Source organism: Eurytemora carolleeae, unplaced genomic scaffold (genome assembly GCF_000591075.1).
Source record: "Eurytemora carolleeae unplaced genomic scaffold, Eaff_2.0 scaffold676, whole genome shotgun sequence".
NCBI classification, from domain to species: domain Eukaryota; kingdom Metazoa; phylum Arthropoda; class Copepoda; order Calanoida; family Temoridae; genus Eurytemora; species Eurytemora carolleeae.
In genome coordinates, this window is record NW_019396918.1 from 230,488 (window position 1) to 249,881 (window position 19,394).

Here is a 19,394-nt window from a genome sequence, read left to right on the forward strand (position 1 = left end):
ACATTATGTGAATTATCAAAATTATCAAAATTTAATGCTTTTATCATCCTCGGATACTGAACGAACACTAATGCATCTATTCTTGTTTACAAATTCCGCCCAGAGAGAACTGGTTTCAGTATGTGCGCAAAGTATACGCAACTGCAATTAACTTTCCTTGCATCATAACCTTGCACCACACCATTACGATTTTTTTATAGTTTGTATTGAGTCCTTTTTTTTGCCTTTTTATTGCTTAAACTTGTTTAAAGATTGTACGGAATTTGTTCAATCCGTTTTCTTGCATTCAGGGTTCCTTGTAGGCCAAAACTGGCTTATTTCTGTGCTTGATCATTTAACACACCATCAAAATACTCAATTGAATGCAGAAACAAGAAAATTAAGCTTAAAATCGTCATGTTTGTCAGTTTTGGGTCGTCTTTGCATTCTCATCTTTTGCGGGTACCCCTGTATGTTTTATCCCCCCGTCCCCCTCCCCGCTGGAGAAAGCATCAGCTGTTATAGTGTAGGTCAGCTTTAACTCTAGAATCAACATTTAGATACAATTCAGAAATATTAATAGTAAATCAAATAGAAAACATGTAATTGATCATATCAATTGATCAAGTGAACGTTAAGGATAAATAATTGATCTCCAATGAGATATCTCACATCATTAATGTGAAAAGAAAAAATAGAGGTTAGAATGGAAAATCTACTTCTAGCAATTGATAAAACATTTACAACAAATCAAATTGAGTTGAACGAATCTCTAAATTATTTTGAAACGGTTTCTTTGAATAATTTTCCATGGTTAGTTTCTACCCTAGCGGATATAATCTGTGTTCAGGTAAACAGATAGAAATAAGGATGGTTTTTAAACATTCAAGGATTTTTTTATTTCAAGAGCACAACAAGAATTTGATATGTCTATCCTAATTCAAAATTATAAGTCTACTTTTATGACATTTGCAAATATTTTACCCTGACCAAAGATCAACCAAAATGATTTCTAAAATAGTTTCGGTAAGTATCATATTAGTTAAATTAAACAGCGGATAGGCCAATTAATTAACCATTCATTATCAACTAACTTAACAGAGCTTTGCCCAGTACTTTCTTTAATTAACGGAACTTTGAACGGCACTTTCTTTAATTAACGAAACTTTGAACGGTACTTTCTTTAATTAATGAAACTTTGCTGCAGCACTTTTTTTAATTATAAAAACTTTTCTGTAGCAATTCCTTTAATTAATAAAACTTTGCCCAGCACTTCCTTTAATTAATAAAACTTTGCTGCAGCACTTCCTTTAATTAATAAAACTTTGCTCAGCACTTCCTTTAATAAATAAAACTTTGCCCAGCACTTCCTTTAATTAATAAAACTTTGCGAAGCACTTTCTTTAATTAATAAAACTTTGCTCAGCACTTCCTTTAACTAATAAACCATTGCTCAGCACTTCCTTTAATTAATAAAACTTTGCTCAGCACTTCTTTTAATAAATAAAACTTTGCTCAGCACTTTCTTTAATTAATGAAACTTTGCTCAGCACTTCCTTTTATCAATAAAACTTTGCTCAGCACTTTCTTTAATTAATGAAACTTAGCTCAGCACTTCCTTAAATTAATGAAACTTTGCCCAGTACTTTCTTTAATTAATAAAACTTTGCCTAGCGCTTTCTTTAATTAATAAAACTTTGCTGCAGCACTTTCTTTAATTAACAAAACTTTGCTCAGCACTTTCTTTAATCAATGAATCTTTGCCCAAGCACTTCCTTTCAATAACAAAAATTTTCTGCGGCCCTTTCCTTGATTAATGAATTTTGCTGCAGCACTTCCTTTAATAAATGAAACTTTGCTGTAGCAATTTCTTTAATTAATGAAACTTTGTTGCAGCACTTTCTTTAATTAATGAACTTTGTTGCAGCACTTCCTTTAATTAATGTAACTTTGCCCAAGCACTTCCTTTAATTAATGAAACTTTGCCCAAGCACTTCCTTTAATTAATGAAACTTTGCTGTAGCACTTTCTTTAATTAATGAAACTTTGCTGTAGCACTTCCTTTAATTAATAAAACTATGTTCAGCACTTCCTTTAATTAATAAAACTTTGCTCAGCACTTCCTTTATTAATAAAACTTTGTTCAGCCTTTCTTTTTATTAATAAAACTTTGCTGTAGCACTTCCTTTAATTAATAAAACTTTGCTTCAGCACTTCCTTTAATTAAAAAAACTTTGCTCAGCACTTTCTTTAATAAATAAAACTTTGCCCCAAGCACTTCCTTTAATTAATGAAACTTTGCCCAAGCACTTTCTTTAATTAATAAAACTTTGCTGCAGCACTTCCTTTAACTAATGAAACTTTGCTGCAGCACTTCCTTTAATTAATGAAACTTTGCCCAGCACTTCCTTTAATTAATGAAACTTTGCTGCAGCACTTTCTTTAATTAATGAAACTTTGCTGCAGCACTTTCTTTAATTAACGAAACTTTCCCCAGTCCCACTTCCATCTAATGAAAGATGTTTTATTCAAATCTTAAAAATTAACAATATCTCCAATAATCATTTTTAGCTTACAATATTTCTGTATTTTACCCATCAGAAAAAGTTTGTTGCCCATTCTAACTATCAGGAGCGTATAACGAAATTTGTCCATGAAGGTTTTTTTATTGATTGATCCCTGATCGGGGGGGGGGGATCGCCATTAGCCCCCCCCCCCCCCTGTATACGGTACTTCTAATTATCTGTTTACTGATGACTGATTAGGATACACTACCTCTACATGTTCAACAGCAAGCAGCTCTTCAGTTCAAAAACCTTGTTAAACTCAATCCACAATCCTGGTTTGCTACCAGCTTACACATTAGAGATAGGATTAAACATCAGTTACTCGCAATCTTCGAAGAAGGCGTCAATAGTTTCGGAGGACAGTCTCAGTGTGTTCATGCCTTAGGAGATCTAGAGCTAGCTAAATCCTCCTGGGCCCAGCTTATACCAACCTTGGTGAAAACAGCGCTAACTCCTGGTCCTAGTAAAAGCAAGGTTCGAGCTCTGGAAAGTATTGGATATATCTGTGAGACTGTATCTCCAGACCAGATACAGGAACACGTTAATGACATGCTGACCGGTCTTGTCAGCTGTGTCTGCTGTAGGGAAAGTGCGGAGACTTCCGTGACAGCTTTGACCGCACTTTACAACGCGCTGGAATTCTGCGCGCAAAACTTTGCTCGCATAGCAGAACGAAACTATCTTATGCAGGTTAGACATGGTTTGTTATTTGATAACTTTCCCTTTTTCACAAAAAAAAGATCGATCTAAAGAAATTAGTTTTTGTTATAGGTAACAGCTTAGTTTCAAATCATGCTTAGAATAATGTTCTTAGATTTGGCTTTCCAAATGAAGATAAATTACTTTGAATCTCTAATTGCAGATCAAAATTATACGAAACTTAACCTTTTTAGAAAGAAAGAAAATAACCAAAGACAGTTTAACCTATTATAAAAAAGTGTTATATCTCCATTCCTTCTTATACGCAAGAAATGCGTAAGTCATTTTTGCTGAGAAAGTTGAAACCGCAAATGAAAATAAAGAGTGTTAAGAAACAAAAAAATGTTTGTCTAATTCATAATTGATCAGACAAAGCTTTTAAGGGAACCGTTGTAGATTGGACATTGTCATGTTTACATAGAAGGGCAGTTCAAATTATGCTTATACAATCTCTTTAAGTAAAATATGACAATCATATAAATCTTTGTTGGAATCTAAAATTAACAACTCTTAGAAATGACTAGAATAGTAAGGACAGAATATAAGGAATAGCTACAAGAATTTTTATCAAAGAATTATCTATAATTTTTGTATGAAGTAGTTGAGTCTCAAATTTTCTAATCGTTGAAATTTCAGGCTTGGATTTATAGTTTGAAATCTTTAAGGTCTACGCCATTGGGTTGCAATGATATAGGCATTAGAAAATAAGATTTATTGGCTCAATTCCTTTTCTAAAGTGAAAACAACGTGTAAAGGTATTTATATTTGGAGCGTGAGTTATTATTTTCAATCCCAGGTTTTGGAATTCCACGGGCAAAGCCGAGGACTTCATTTAGTAAATAATTTAATGTATCAGAATTTACAAGTTTGAATATATTTCAGGTGGTCTGTGAAGCTACCCAACGGAATGAGATTGAAATTGTAGTTTTAAGTTTACAATGTCTCAGCAGAATAGTTTCTCTGTACTATCCACTGCTGGAGGATTATCTTAAACCGGCGATCTGGCCGATTTCAATAAACGCCGTTTCGTCATCCGTTGAGTCCCTAGTTGTCCAGGGACCGACTCTAATGAATTTAAGGTGTCGCTGAACTGCCTACAAATTTAAATCACCAATTGAAATCCTTCTAAAACCTTTAACTTTTTATCAGTGGTTCAAATTTATACCGCAACATGTAATTCAGCGACGAAGCTCAAATTTATTAAATTCGGTCCCAGGGATTAGAGATCTGGAACTGTTTATGTGAATCTGAACTTGAACTGATTGAGGACGGAGATGCAGGTTCAGGATGGATCCAACCTGTTCTCCAGGATATAGTTCAACCTCTAGTCCTAGGTATTAAAGGGACTGTTCACGTGATTTTAAATAATACCCCGAATCTAAAAAGTTGAAAGTCTGCACAGTAAAAAGGAAGAAACTGTTTATTGTGTGTCCTGGAAAAGGAAAAACTGTTTATTTTGTATTCTGGAAAAGAAAGAAACTGTTTATTGTGTGTCCTGGAGAAAAGAAAGAAACTGTTTATTGTGTGTCCTGGAAAAGAAAGAAACTGTTTATTGTGTGTCCTGGAAAAGGAAGAAACTGTTTATTTTGTGTCCTGGAAAAGGAAGAAACTGTTTATTGTGTGTCCTGGAAAAGGAAAGAAACTGTTTATTGTGTGTCCTGGAAAAGGAAGAAACTGTTTATTTTGTGTCCTGGAAAAGGAAGAAACTGTTTATTGTGTGTCCTGGAAAAGGAAAAAACTGTTTATTGTGTGTCCTGGAAAAGGAAGAAACTGTTTATTGTGTGTCCTGGAAAAGAAAGAAATTGTTTATTGTGTGTCCTGGAAAAGGAAGAATCTGTTTTTTGTGTGTCCTGGAAAAGGAAGAAACTGTTTATTTTGTGTCCTGGAAAATTCTGAAAATTACCTTTTTCATGTTTTCTGCAAAATTACATTCCAGCCTTTTCTTAACATTAAATATTTTGATATATATTTTTTTGTGGAAGCTTTGAGATAAAATGATTTGTAAGGCTCGTATATTATTCGTATAATATTTTTTGAGGAATCCTTTGAAATGAAAAAAAAGCCTAATTTCCATGATCTTCTTAACAAATGATCTTTTTAAATATACATATTTTTGGGAACACATTTGAAAGGAAAAAAACGGTTAATTTAAAAGTGCGTTTTTCAAGCATTTTTTATTAATTCATCTCTGACAATTCCTAAAACTTATGAGAAGAGTAACATTTTTCACGTTTCTTCAAATAGAATTTGAGTGAAAGGGATGTTCTCCAAAGAATGAAAATGGAACAGCTGATGATACCTAATCATTTTTTTATCCTTTCCGATGTTCCTGTAAAGATAAAGGATAAAAACTGTTTCCCTTTTTTCTTATATTTTATATATTTGACAGCATACATTTTCTTATTCCCCGATCCTGTGCGTATGATTTATTTCTTTTTTATGATCCATTTGAGATATAAAAAACGTTTTAAAGTCGATGTTCAAAATCATCAATTAGAGAGGGTTCGTTTTGACCCCCCCCCCCCCCAGCAGGAATAGGGTTAATGCTGTTACAAATTGTTTTCTTTTTTAAAAAAAAGTTTAATATATGGATATAACTATCAAATTTGGATTGTGTAACAAAAATATTTATTAAAAAAATAAAGATAATTCATCTTTTTCAGTGATGATCAGAGATTCAGAGACAGGAGATAACTGGAGTATGAGTAAAGCTTCGCAAATTACCCTTCGTTTACTCTCCCAGGAACCGGATTTAAGACGCTGCGAAAGTCGTTGAATTACATAGAGATGGTTCAACCACGTTATTTTTTATGACTGGTTCAACTTGATGTTTTAAATTTTAAACTACGCTGACATTCCATTAGAGTTTTTTTTAAATATTTACTTTGAATCGCTGATTCGGTATTTGAGACAGATAGAACTTTGAACCGGCGGTAGGTAGTTCAATGACCTTTCTCCTATTCATTAAATTCGGTCCCAGGTGTTAGGAAACCATATTCTGCCACATATTCTGCCCTTTATTCATGAAAACCTGACTAGTTCTAATATTCAAGCTCAAGGAGCAGCACTCTCCTGTCTTGCAGCTATACTGGAGGGTCCAGAACAATCAGCTCTTATCCAGGTCATACAGGCCTTTACAGGTCAGGATAGTATCTTGTTTTGCTTTTTAAATAAATGATAAGTAAATAGATAAATTATAAAATTTCAGCAAATCAAAACAGCTGGAAACTATAAAATGGATGGAAATAATTCAAATTTCTATTGTGGTCAAATTTTTGCATTTTTAATCTGCTATGATCGTTCAGAAAAGAACAATAGCTTTATATGTTTGTTTGAATGAGCTATTTAGAAATCGTTCAAGAGCGAATAAGATCGTTCAAACGATTTTAAATTGTTTGTTCTAGTTTTTTTTCGTTCTTTTCCAAAAAAAACGATATTTTTTTCATTTTTCGGAATGATCCAAGTCGTTTTTTCTGAACGCCATTAACGTTCTGGAAAAATTTAGTTTTTTCACAAAACTAATGCATATCTCTAGTTGTGTCCAACGCCTAAAAATAACCCATCAGGAAGAAGATGAGAACCCGACTTAATACGTTATTAAAAGATCTTTAATTCAACAGTTTTGATCTCCGATTCAGATTCATAGAGTTGAAAACTAATTTATACTAATTATGGTTTAGGTTTGCTCAGCAACATACTAAGTAGTGAACATATCAAGGTAAACAACTAAATAGTGAACATATCAAGGTAAACAACTAAATAGTGAACATATCAAGGTAAACAACTAAATAGAAAACATATCAAGGTAAACAACTAAATAGTGAACATATCAAAGTAAACAACTAAATAGTAAACATATCAAGGTAAACAACTAAATAGTGAACATATCAAGGTAAATAACTAAATAGTAAACATATCAAGGTAAACAACTAAATATTGAACATATCAAGGTAAACAACTGAATAGTAAACATATCAAGGTAAACAACTAAATAGTAAACATATCAAGGTAAACAACTAAAGAATTAATCTTGTTTAAATAAACCTGCTGGCATACAATTTGTCCCACTAATTATATATCATAATTAATGTATGTGACACATCGTCACATCACGAATACAGGCTACAGTCTACAGGCTACAGGCTACAGGCTACAGGCTACAGGCTACAGGCTATAGGCTACAGGCTACAGGCTACAGGCTTCAGGCTACAGCCTACAGGCTACAGGCTACAGGCTACAGGCTACAGGCTACAGGCTACAGGCTACAGGCTACAGGCTACAGGCTACAGCCCACAGGCTACAGAGCGACCAAAACAAAAAAATAGTGTTCAGGAAAGTTGACCTAAAATCCTAAAATAAAAATTGAGATATTTTCTAATACTACAATTTGCTTATTTATGCATACGCGAAAAAAAGTTCCTTGACTGACCCACTTTCATTAGGTTCGGGAGACTGGGGCCCAAGCAGTTTCTCAGCTCTGTCTGCTGCATCACCAAGCACTACTGGAGATAGGACAGGTTCAACTTGTTCTTCAAGTACTCATCCTTAATCTCCGGTCCCAAGATGTTGTAGTTATTTATAACTGTTGTTGGGGAATATCAAGCCTAGTGGAGGCCTGCCATCATGAGCTTGATGTCAGGAGTTCTTACCTTCCTTGTCTTGAGACCTTGTTCTGGCTCACAGATCCTGATCTACCTAAACAGGTAGAAAACAGACCCTAATCTATATAAAAAGGTAGAAAACAGACCCTGATCTACTTAAACGGGCAGAAAACAGACCCTGATCTACATAACAGGCAGAAAACAGATCCTGAACAGGTAGAAAACAGACCCTGATTTACCTAAACAGGTAGAAAACAGACTCTGACCTACTTAAACAGGTAGCAAACAGACTCTAATCTATATAAAAAGGTAGAAAACAGACCCCATGATCAACTTAAACAGACAGAAAACAGATCCTGATCTACTTAAACAGGTAGAAAACAGACCCTGATTTACCTAAACAGGTAGAAAACAGACTCTGATCTACCTAAACAGATAGAAAACAGACACTAATCTATCTAAACAAGGAGAAAAGAGACGATGATCTACTTAAACAGGTAGAAAACAGATCTTGATCTACCTAAACAGCTAGAAAACAGACCCTGATCTTCCTAAACAGATAGAAAACATACCCTAATCTACCTAAACAGGTAGAAATACTGATATACAGGGTTACCCACAATGAATTAGACTGTATGACGACTCTTTGTATAACATAAACCTGCCTTAAATATACTTTGCTTGTCTGTTTGTCTGTCCGTTTGTATCCAATAAACGTCAAAACGGCTAAATTCGATTTTTCAAAAATTTTAAAAATCCACGAAATTTATTTTATAAAATCCGCGAAAATTTTTGTTATTGTTTTACATAGACCAAAAAGAAATGGTTCACAATTGAAATAGAAGCCTGGTGACTATAAACCGGTCTTAAATGGACTTTAACGTAATTTTAAGTGAATCTACATACATGCCCGATTAACAACGTCACCCTTTAACCTTTCTGAAAGGAAAACTAATTGAGATGCTTTTAATTGTTTTAAGCTAAAAGATGAAAATTTTCAGTTTTGGTATTACAGCCAGAGTCTAAAACTAAAGAACGAAAAGTTTTGACTTAAATTTTAAGTTCATGGTTAAATGCCACTTCTGACTTAATTTAAACCTGAACTTTAACCGTGAGGTTAAATATTTAACCCTGTGGTTAAATATTTAACTCGCCGAAATCGACGAGTTAAAATTTAAACACAGGGTTAAAATCTTGAAATCCTGCATTTTCCCTATTTGTCTATTATTCAATCATCATTCAGCTGAGAAAGTGGCATTCAACTTTACGGTGTATTTGAAAGTGAAAACCTTGTTAAAGAAAATTCACGTTTTAGATAAATTAATTTATGCATGTAAACCCAAAAAACGGTTGTAACTCAAAATATGTTTTGTTTTCGGTTACATAATCAGCTGATTAGCGATGGTTATGTAATATTCCCCGTAAATCCTTTTCTCTGATTGGTTCAGATTTTCCCGGGAACTTCAAATTTAAAATTGAGAAAGTTTAATATTCAAGTAGCCATTCATTATTTTACAGAACTTTTAACCTCGAACTTAAAATTCGCGCATTCTTTAGTTTTAGACTCTGTTTATGCAAAATTGATTCTTCTGTCAAGATGATAAATAGAAATCCTCCTCATTGTTTCTCAAACAAGGATTTAAAGGGTGCTGCTGTAGATTAGGTATATACTGCACTCTGTAAATGAAGGAACACTTGAATTTATATAAAAAGTCTCTTCAAGGTTGAATTTGGTTTTTAGACGATACAAGCAAAAGTGCTCTTTTTCAACTATTAAACCATATTCTTGTATTGCAGGGCAATGTTCTCCAGGTTGGATATGAAACACTGACTGTAGTTCTCAGGTTCTGTCCTGCCGCCTCTAGCTCTAGCCCTGGCCTGGAGCAAGCTCTACAAATCATTCTCTCAAGAATAATGAAAGGAGACAACGCAGGAATGGCTTCTCAGGTTCAATGGATTTTTTCAATCCAGTTTTCTTCTGTCTCAGATTAAATATGTGTGGTCTCCGATAAAATATGTGAGGTCTCCGATAAAATATGTGTAATCTCCGATGAAATATGTGTAATCTCCGATGAAATATGTGTATTCTCCGATTAAAATGTGTATTCTCCGATAAAATATGTGTATTCTTCGATGAAATATGTGTATTCTCTGATAAAATAGTGTATTCTCCGATGAAATATGTTTATTCTCCGATGAAATATGTGTATTCTCCGATGAAAAATGTGTAATCTCCGATTAAAAATGTGTATACTTCGATTAAAAATGTGTATTCTCCGATGAAAGATATGGTCTAAACCTCAATATTTTAGAGCTATGTGTTCCAAGCATTGGAGAGTATTGTGGATGAAGTAGATATAGAAACCTTATCCAACAACGCTGAATCCATTCTTTATTATTCCTGTTGTATTCTCTGGTCTGAGTCTAGATACAAGGATGATGTAGTATCAGTCCTTGGTAAAATGCTTGCCAGACTCAGTTCTCAGTTTCTACCTCATGCTCCTCAAATACTTACTCTACTTTCAGGAATTTAAAACTACTGAAAATTTAAAGATTTAACTTTGAATAATCAGAGACCGAATTTAAAGAATTTGAGCCGCGGATTAAATTTAAGCCGCGGCTTAAATATGGTTGGTTCCAATTAAATTTTTCAAGATTCAAGCCGGCGCTCAATTGAAACCGTTTTTTGGCAGATTTAAGCCGCGGCTCAAATTCATTAAATTCTGACACAGGTTTAATGTTTTGAAGGCTGAAATTAACTATCCGCCATTCTACTAATTGATTAAAAAGACTAAAGACGTAATTTCAATTAAGCAACCCTTTAACTGGAGAGTGGCATGTACAATTCACAAAAATAACCAGAAACCTTTGTCAGATCAAGGAAGAATGAGATATCCTTATTAGTCTTCTTGAAAATGGTTTATTTTCAATTGGTGTTTCTCTTTAAAAGTGTCATGCGCATTTATGCTACAAAATAAATTAAGCAAATTAACATTATTTTCTAGAAAAACGCCAACATCTTTCTTAATGTCACTTGTATAATCAATTAAGGGTACAATTGTGAATCAGACATGTCACTCTTTTAAAAGGAGAGCAACGTTAACGTCTAAACTCCCTTTAAGCAACAAAGGAAACAAGAACTGGGAACTTTAGAATGGATAACCTTTAATCCCAACTACTCAATCCGAATATCCACTGTGGAAACTTTTAATTTTAGTCCTTAATCCATTTTTTTCTCCTCTCTCTTTGGATATCTGTAGATTGTTTTCTTCAATGAGAGTGCATGAATATACTTCTTCAATTGTATTTTCAGCCTTGAAAATAAATTCTATCCCATGACAGAAATCCGCAATTTCTAAGAAATAAAGAATTTGCTGTCTATCATTTGTAAATTAATCGGTAAAGAGAATATTTAATAATATGTTTTAGATTCTTTTTTAACCAATTTTAACTAATGTATTAAAAAACTAATGGGAGAGAAATTAAGTGAAGATCTTTCCTGTCAAGAAAACGAACAAATCTGGGGTTCCTAGAATTAAAATTGTTAATCTAGATATTTAATCTCGAGACTAACACAATCTCAAGATTATATTAGTCTCGAGATTAGCATTAATCCTGATATCCACCATTCTAAAGTTCCCAGCTAAGCTTACAGATGAATGGAACCAAGAATCTGAGAAAACGAAACTGAATACATTCCGTAGAGTTGTCTCGTGTACTTTCTGGGTTACTCTGTTATAGTTAAGCTTTGTTAAATGGAACATAGACATAATTGAAAGCATATAAGTAGTTAAAATGTTGGTAGGATGTTTGAGCACACCTGGAGATATTAGTTTGACGCAAGGAGCTCTTGGGCTAATAGGAGATATTTACAGGAGTTTAAGTGAAAACTTGTTTAATCTTCAACATGATCCTAATAATGTAATAACTCTTATCCTAAACTTACTAAAAGATCAAAATGTTTCCAGTGAACTAAAACCATCTTGCTTTGGAACATTATCTGATGTAATCAACCATGTTCAAGGAGAAATTCAACCCTTCCTTCATCCCATTCTTGCTGTTCTTGGTGAAGCTGGAATTGCTTGTGTTCAAACTCCAGAAGAGAAGGAATCTGAAGGAGTCTGTAATGAGCTAACTAAAAATGTATTGGACACCTTCTCATCCCTGATCCAGACACTGGAGTCGGAACCATGGTTCAGGGAGGCTTTTTCAGAACAATATCTCCGCAAACTTTTAGATTTTATCCAGCTTTGTGGAAACTATTATAAAGATTCTGAAGACACATTTGCTTCACTTTGTGGGCTTACTGGAGATATAATTAAATTTATAAACGATACTGACATTGATGTGGACCAAACTGGGATCAAGGATATTATTGAAAAGGGTTTAGCTTCAAGATGGAGTAGAGTAAGAAAAATAGCTAAGTGGGCAAAAAATCAAACTATCCCAGGTTATAAGTTTTATTATAAACCCAACGAATTTGTCATTTTTTAATGGATGTCATTTGTCAAAAGTTTGTTTATGCTTTTACTATTTAGGCAAATAATTAGGTGGATTTGGAATATAAGGGACAATTAACCTTTGTAATAGAAATACAATTTTTACCAAACTTTTTAATAAAGGAGATAATTTTAATTTGTTTTATGCTTTATGAGAATGAATGGAAAACCCTTTTTTTCTTTTTTTTCGTTTTCTTCAATTTTTTATATAAAAATTATAATTTTGATATTTCAGTTGGCAGCTCTGAAGTGGTAAAAAAAGCTCGCCTTTCAGGATCCGGCCTCCAAGTTCAAACTTCAGGATCCGGCCTCCCAGATCAAACTTTTTTCATGAAAGTAACATTATCCTGTAGTGGGCAATATATTACTCAGCATATAGGTAACATTATCCTGTAGTTGGCAGTATATTAATCAGCATATAGGTCACATTATCCTGTAGAGGACAGTATATTAATCAGCATATAGGTAACATTATCCTGTAGTTGTCAGTATATTACTCAGCATATAGGTAACATTATCCTGTAGTTGGCAGTATATTACTCAGCATATAGGTAACATTATCTTGTAGTTGTCAGTATATTACTCAGCATATGGGCAATATAATACTCAACATACATGTAACATTATCTTGTAGTTGTCAGAATATTACTCAGCATATAGGTAATATTATCCTGTAGTTGTCAGTATATTACTCAGCATAAAGGTAACATTAACCTGTAGTGGGCAATATATTACTCAGCATATAGGTAACATTATCCTATAGTTTTCAGTATGTTACTCAGCCTATAGGTAACATTATCCTGTAGAGGACAGTATATTACTCAGCATATAGGTAACATTATCCTGTAGTTGTCAGTATATTACTCAGCGTATAGGAAAAATTATCCTGTAGTTTATTACTCAGCACATTGGTTACATTATCCTGTAGTTGTCAGTACATTACTCAGCATATAGGTAACATTAACCTTTAGTAGGCAATATATTACTCAGCATATAGGTAACATTATCTTATAGTTGTCAGTATATTACTCAGCGTATAGGTAACATTATCCTGTAGAGGACAGTATATTACTTAGCATATAGGTAACATTATCCTGTAGTTGTCAGTATATTACTCAGCATATAGGTAACATTATCCTGTAGTTGTCAGTATATTACTCAGCGTAAAGGTAACATTATACTGTAGTTGTCAGTATGTTACTCAGCGTATAGGTACCATTATCCTGTAGTGGTCAGTATATTACTCATTATATGGGCAATATATTACTCAACATATAGGCAACATAATCCAGTACTTGGCAGTATATTACTCAGATAACATTATCCTGTAGTGGACAGTATATTACTCAGTATAAAGGTTATTAAAAAGATTCAGATTTGTGTGTTTTTATTAAAATCTATATACATAATATATTCTTTTCAACTTTTGAATATTTATTCAATAAAATTTTTAAAACAAGTACTTCCAGTCATAATCATAATGCATTACAAATACATTCGTTTTCATTCTAATCACCATGCCATGTTTTAACAATTTTTTTTACTCAAGTTTAATGGTTCATGATTTTAGGAACACACTGTATCCCCCCCACCCTCTCTTGGTAGTTGGAATTCAACCTGTTCAAAAATAATTTTTAAAAATAAAAATATAAAACAATAGGACCAGATTATGAATTATGATCATTTCACAGTTTTTTTAATATTCAGAAGAAGAGTCTGTAACTGTATTCCTTAAACCTGCAGTCAAGACAGCTGAAGAGGATTCTACCAATATATCTGCTACAGTTCGACTGCCAGCAAGAAGATCACCAGAGATAATATATACACCAGTAAACCATCCACCAGAGATGATAAATGAGATCCAAGACATATCTCAGCTCAGAAGATTACGGAAGAAAAGAGTTGCTGTGATTTCAGATGAAAGATCAAAGAGATCAAGGGACATGGAAGCGCTTTGGTGATATTTTACATGGATTCCGAAGACTCCATGGTAATCTTTAAAGAAATAAATATCTTATTTTTTAACCTATATAATATATATGAAAATTTATGATATTTATATGTATATAATTATATAATATCTAAGGAATTCTAAGGAAAGATTAAAGAGATATAATATATATATAAAATATATATTTAAACATCTAAAATGTATATTTAAACTGAAAAAAGTTGAAAATACTATATAATTATATAATATCTATAGATCAATTGTTTTTATAGGTATTGCACCAATGGCAGCCAATTTCAAGTCAAAAGAGATTAAATTAATTCTCAATTTGTGATATTTTTAAATTTTCATTGCCAAACTACATAATAAAAAGACTTTTATGCAATGCATTGTTATTTTTGGAATGCTAACAAAATCATATTAGTTTTTCATCTTAATTTTTACTGTCAACATAGTTTCAAGAGTTTCAAACCCGATTTACTACAGTTCCCTTTAAATCATTTCCTGAGGAAAGATTAAAGAGATATCCTTGTTTTTCCATCTGAAAGTCAAACATGTTCAATCCGGGTACGCTTTGATTTTGACTTGCGGATATATGCAGCAAATACAAGGAAATAAATATGCAGAGTATATGTTTATCGAATAGAAAAAAACGACTACATCTTCCTTATCGGTACTTAGATACTAACTACTCAAGTGGACAGTGGCTGATAACGTCAATAGTCTCTTTAACAATACTGTTATTTCAGATTTATCAAACATAGTCAATTATCTTTTATTACATAAAGAAAATATATTTAACACACTCCTTAAGAGTTTTGTTAAACTATAATCTTACCAAAGCCAAGATTAATTACGGAACAAAGTGTATAAAAACCTATATTATGAAAATTAGAAAAGTGTTCAAGGCTGACCAAATAAAATAGGGAATTAAAGGAAGACTTTACAAAGGGGGTGCTTGCGAAAAAGGAAAGGGGGTATAGGCTTAATGAGATAAAAAAGCGCTTTTTATCGCTGCTAATCTTACTTCTATCTGTTGCGTCTTAAAGGAGAAAATTGTTAAAGACGTCTCATATCGAAGAACATACAAATTGAGGAAATTGCGACATTCGACTTAGACCGTAAAAAATCAAGTTAGTTTCAAACAAATCATTCAGATATTAAAACCTATATTCATCGATTATCTTTCGCCACATTTGTATATAGTTTATATTTTATAATACTTTTTTATTAATTTTTTTACATTTACTTTTTTAGAAAACGTTTTTAACGGATTTCGAAAAATGTGAGTGGTGCGCGGCATTCTAAGATAGTTGCGCAAGCGACAAGAGAAATAATCAAATTCAAAACAAATTAATTAAAAAATATTATAAAATATAAACTATATACAAATGTGGCGAAAGATAATCGATGACTATAGGTTGTAATATCTGAATGATTTGTTTGAAATTAAATTGATTTTTTTACGGTCTAAGTCGTATGTTGCAATTTTCTCAATTTGTATGGGCGCTAAGTTATTCGGTATGAGACGTCTTTAACAATTTTCTCCTTTTAGACGCAACAGATGGAAATAAGATTAGCAGCGATCAAAAGCACTTTTTATCGCATTAAGCCTATACCCCCTTTCATTTTTCGCGAACACTCCCTTCAAGATGCTTAAACGATCGAAAATGTTCGATAGACCCCTAGATTTATAAAATCTAGTCTGAGCTGAAAACGTTAGGATGGGATATCCTTAATCCCAATCGGTTAGTTAATCTGGAGATAATAACAAGTTTGTCAAGGTGGTCCCCATGCTGAAGGTCGAGATTATTACAAAAAAGTTGTAATTTTTGTGTGACATTAAATAGAACTTTAAAACCATTTTATATAAGACAATCACATTTAATTGAAAATTTATTTTACAAGAAAAATGAATTATCAGTTATTTCTGATCCATGCCACTGCAAATACATTTGAACATACATTGATGGAGTTCTTATTTTCCTTTCTTTTCCTTGCTTCCTTTCTTTCCTTTCTTTCCCTTCTTTCCCTTCTTTCCCTTCTTTCCTTTCTTTTCTTTGCTTTTCTTTCCTTCTTTGCTTCCAGATTCAGAACTTCCAGATTCTTCACTGCTATCAACTGTTGTTGTAGTTGTTTCAGTAGTAGTGGTTGTTGGGGCAGCAGTAGTTGTAGTTGTTGTGGTAGATGTAGTAGAAGTAGTTGTAGTAGTGGAAGTTGTTGTGGTAGTAGTAGTGGTAGTAGTAGTAGTTGTGGTAGTAGTAGTAGTCGTGGTAGTAGTAGTAGTAGTTGTGGTAGGAGGTGCAGTACATTTCAAGTCTCCTGTACCATCTGGTGAACAGGATAAATCTGTACAGCAGACTCCAACATCATAAGCACAAGATACTCCCTCTGCTAGACAAATATCAAACTGACAATAGCTGCTGCCTTCAATACCATTCGTAATCACTGGACTAAATATATTAAAATCAAATATATATTATAAAAAGTAGTAATTTTTTTTGTTTGTTTGGATGTCCGATCATAACTCATGAACCCCTGGACCAATTTGCCTCAAAATTTGAATGGAAAACTCGGTAAGACTACGGAAAAATGATTAGCATGGTTATGAGATTCTAAATTGAGTGGGTCCACTTTTATAGGGAAAATTGCTAAATCATAATTTACGATAAAGCGCCGGTTAACAATGCGTTCCCTGGGCATCGCTGGATTCTCAAGCTAGTTGATAATAAATTATTAAGATATGTAAACAGGTGGAACTGCTTTATATATCCAGCTAATTAATTTTTATAAAAAATAAGTCTGAATCAAAAAATATCTTTATATTTTGATAAAATTATAATGTATACTTGCAACTGGTTCCAGATGGACAAGGAGTACAAGTGCTCAATCCAGAAAACTAAAAATATACATTTTTTTGTTTTGGAATTTTTATTAATTAATTGATGAAAATACCTTGTTAAAACAAAGATCCCCTGCACCAGTACATGCTGCTTGGGCAGAAATACTGGTAGCTGTGGCTAAGACTCCTGCAGTACACTTTATTCTTTAAAGATGTAAACAAAGTCGGAATATTGAACATTTTTATGTAAACAAAGAATGTAAACAAGTTTTTTCAAAAATAAGATTACTCTAAAATAATAATTTATAGGACTTAGTGTCATTATCAGAAAACTGTTTTATTAGAATAAGTTCCTAGAAGAATGAAGGAGAACATCTTGAATAACTGGTTTAGTTGCCTGGGTTTCCAATTATTTATACAATAAACATCTTTCCAAGTGTTTATTTTTTAATATTTCTCTTGACAGATCAATATAAATTTAAATTAAATTGTATTTTGCTTCAAATTAGAAACCTTCATTTTGTAACCCAAAGAAGGGTGTTTCAAAATTCACTGTAAAAGTATCATTCATCAATCTATTTAAAGGAATTAAAGGAATTTTAACATATGATATGGTACAAAAAATCACATGAAAAGAATTTTCTGGAATTTTTGCTGACTTTCACAGAATATGAAAAAAAAGTTTTTAAAAAAGGAAATTTAAACCAAATTGACATGTAAATAATTGAAACTGTTAGAGTACTTGTCAAATATTTAAATTAAAAAATAAAATTTTATTTTAAAATGAAAGTTCTTGTGCCTTAGTAATAAAAACACTTGATAAGATGTTTATTGTATAAATATTTGGAAACCCAGGCAACTAAACCACTTATTTAATATGTTCTCCTTCATTCTTCTAGGAACTTATTCTAATAAAACAATACCTTTCTTGATTTTAGTCTTTTAGTTTCAGAAGTTTTTTCATCAAACTTTAACATCTTAGCAAAATAGAGAATTCTTTAATATAACTTAATCATTATTTATCATTTTCTAAAGCTACATTAACGTATTATTAATATTAAGTTATTGAAACATTTTAAAACTGAATCTTTTAAAGAATAAATTAAACCGTAGGAGTTCTAGCCTGCACAGCAACAAGTATCTATGGCCAAGATACTACTACTACTACTACTATTGCCCCTACTACTACCACTACACTTTTAATTGTCCCTATTACTACAACTGTAGCAACTACTACTGCTGATCCTACTACAACAACAGTTGATAGCAGTGAAGAATCTGGAAGTTCTGAATCTGGAAGCAAAGAAGGAAAGAAAAGTAAAGAAAAGAAAGGAAAAAAAGGAAAGAAGGGTAAGAAAGGAAGCAAAGAAAAGAAAGGAAAATAAGAACATCCTGATCCCTAAGATGATTAAACATGGATTAGTAAGAAAAAATATTATTCCTCGAAAGTTATGATTTGTAAAATTAAATTTGAATAATAAATATGCATTTATCATACATTTGTGAGTTAGGAAAATTCTCTATTTGTGAATAAAGAATACTTGTTAACTTGAAATAATTTTAGTATATTATGAAATACATCTAATAAGTGCTCCATTTTTAAGCTCTGAATCTGTAAGTTCTGGATTATTATAATTATTAAAAACATTTCCTAAACAATTTATAAAAAGCAAGTTCTACTTGAAGAATCTCTTGCCAGAAAGAAGGAAAATGCAAACATAGGAAGTAAAATCCAAAGGTTTACCATGCCCTATATACTGTGCTGACTGCAAGGAAAAGATTGGTGTAGACAAGGCCGTATTTTGAAGCACTGTTATTGTCGGATAGGAACAAGATTCTGACGATGAACAGATAGACAACGGAATAACCCTCAAATCAAAATCGATAATGCAGAAAACTCTTTATTTCCTAAAAAAAATGAAATGAATAATGATAAATAATTATTACAATGGTTTACAAATTTATAATAAAAAGATTCTTACAATCTATTTGAGTATTTGTGGGTTAAACTGTCGGGGAGTCCTAAGACGCTTTTTTATACATTAAAACTTCTGAAAAGAGTGACAATTAAATGTTAAGGAAAGTCACTAATTCTTTATATGAAAATATTCTTTGCTTAACTTTGAAGTGGTTCACAATTAATAAAAGTGTTTATACTCCGTTGTCGGAGAACAAAGAGAAGCGGGCTGAAATAGTTTGGTTTGGTTTCTCGTCTCCGAGAGGAGCTTTTAGGTTGAAGACGACATTACATGGAGG

At 32.5% G+C, this 19,394-nt stretch overlaps 3 protein-coding genes across 3 annotated transcripts; 2 read left to right on the top strand and 1 right to left on the bottom strand.

The window, feature by feature from the left end:
• Positions 1-336: 336 nt before the first annotated feature.
• Positions 337-14,675, top strand: LOC111710108 (importin subunit beta-1). The gene is made up of 14 exons (XM_023484138.1): positions 337-829; positions 2,745-3,236; positions 4,128-4,301; positions 4,462-4,579; positions 5,909-5,988; positions 6,226-6,385; positions 6,926-6,963; positions 7,688-7,948; positions 9,644-9,793; positions 10,159-10,372; positions 11,652-12,296; positions 12,581-12,724; positions 14,053-14,335; positions 14,569-14,675. The coding sequence occupies exons 1-13, from the start codon at positions 686-688 to the stop codon at positions 14,304-14,306; spliced, it is 2,874 nt and encodes a 957-aa protein (XP_023339906.1). The 5' UTR covers positions 337-685; the 3' UTR covers positions 14,307-14,335; positions 14,569-14,675.
• Positions 14,676-16,177: 1,502 nt separating this feature from the next.
• Positions 16,178-17,555, bottom strand: LOC111710100 (integumentary mucin C.1). The gene is made up of 4 exons (XM_023484129.1): positions 17,492-17,555; positions 17,252-17,325; positions 17,146-17,195; positions 16,178-16,749 (listed from the first exon to the last, which is right to left on the bottom strand). Exons 1-4 carry the CDS (start codon positions 17,511-17,513, stop codon positions 16,275-16,277), a joined length of 621 nt encoding a protein of 206 aa, XP_023339897.1. The 5' UTR covers positions 17,514-17,555; the 3' UTR covers positions 16,178-16,274.
• Positions 17,556-17,972: 417 nt separating this feature from the next.
• Positions 17,973-18,635, top strand: LOC111710103 (endopolyphosphatase). The gene is made up of 2 exons (XM_023484132.1): positions 17,973-18,037; positions 18,252-18,635. The coding sequence occupies exons 1-2, from the start codon at positions 18,016-18,018 to the stop codon at positions 18,521-18,523; spliced, it is 294 nt and encodes a 97-aa protein (XP_023339900.1). The 5' UTR covers positions 17,973-18,015; the 3' UTR covers positions 18,524-18,635.
• The last annotated feature ends 759 nt before the right edge of the window (positions 18,636-19,394 follow it).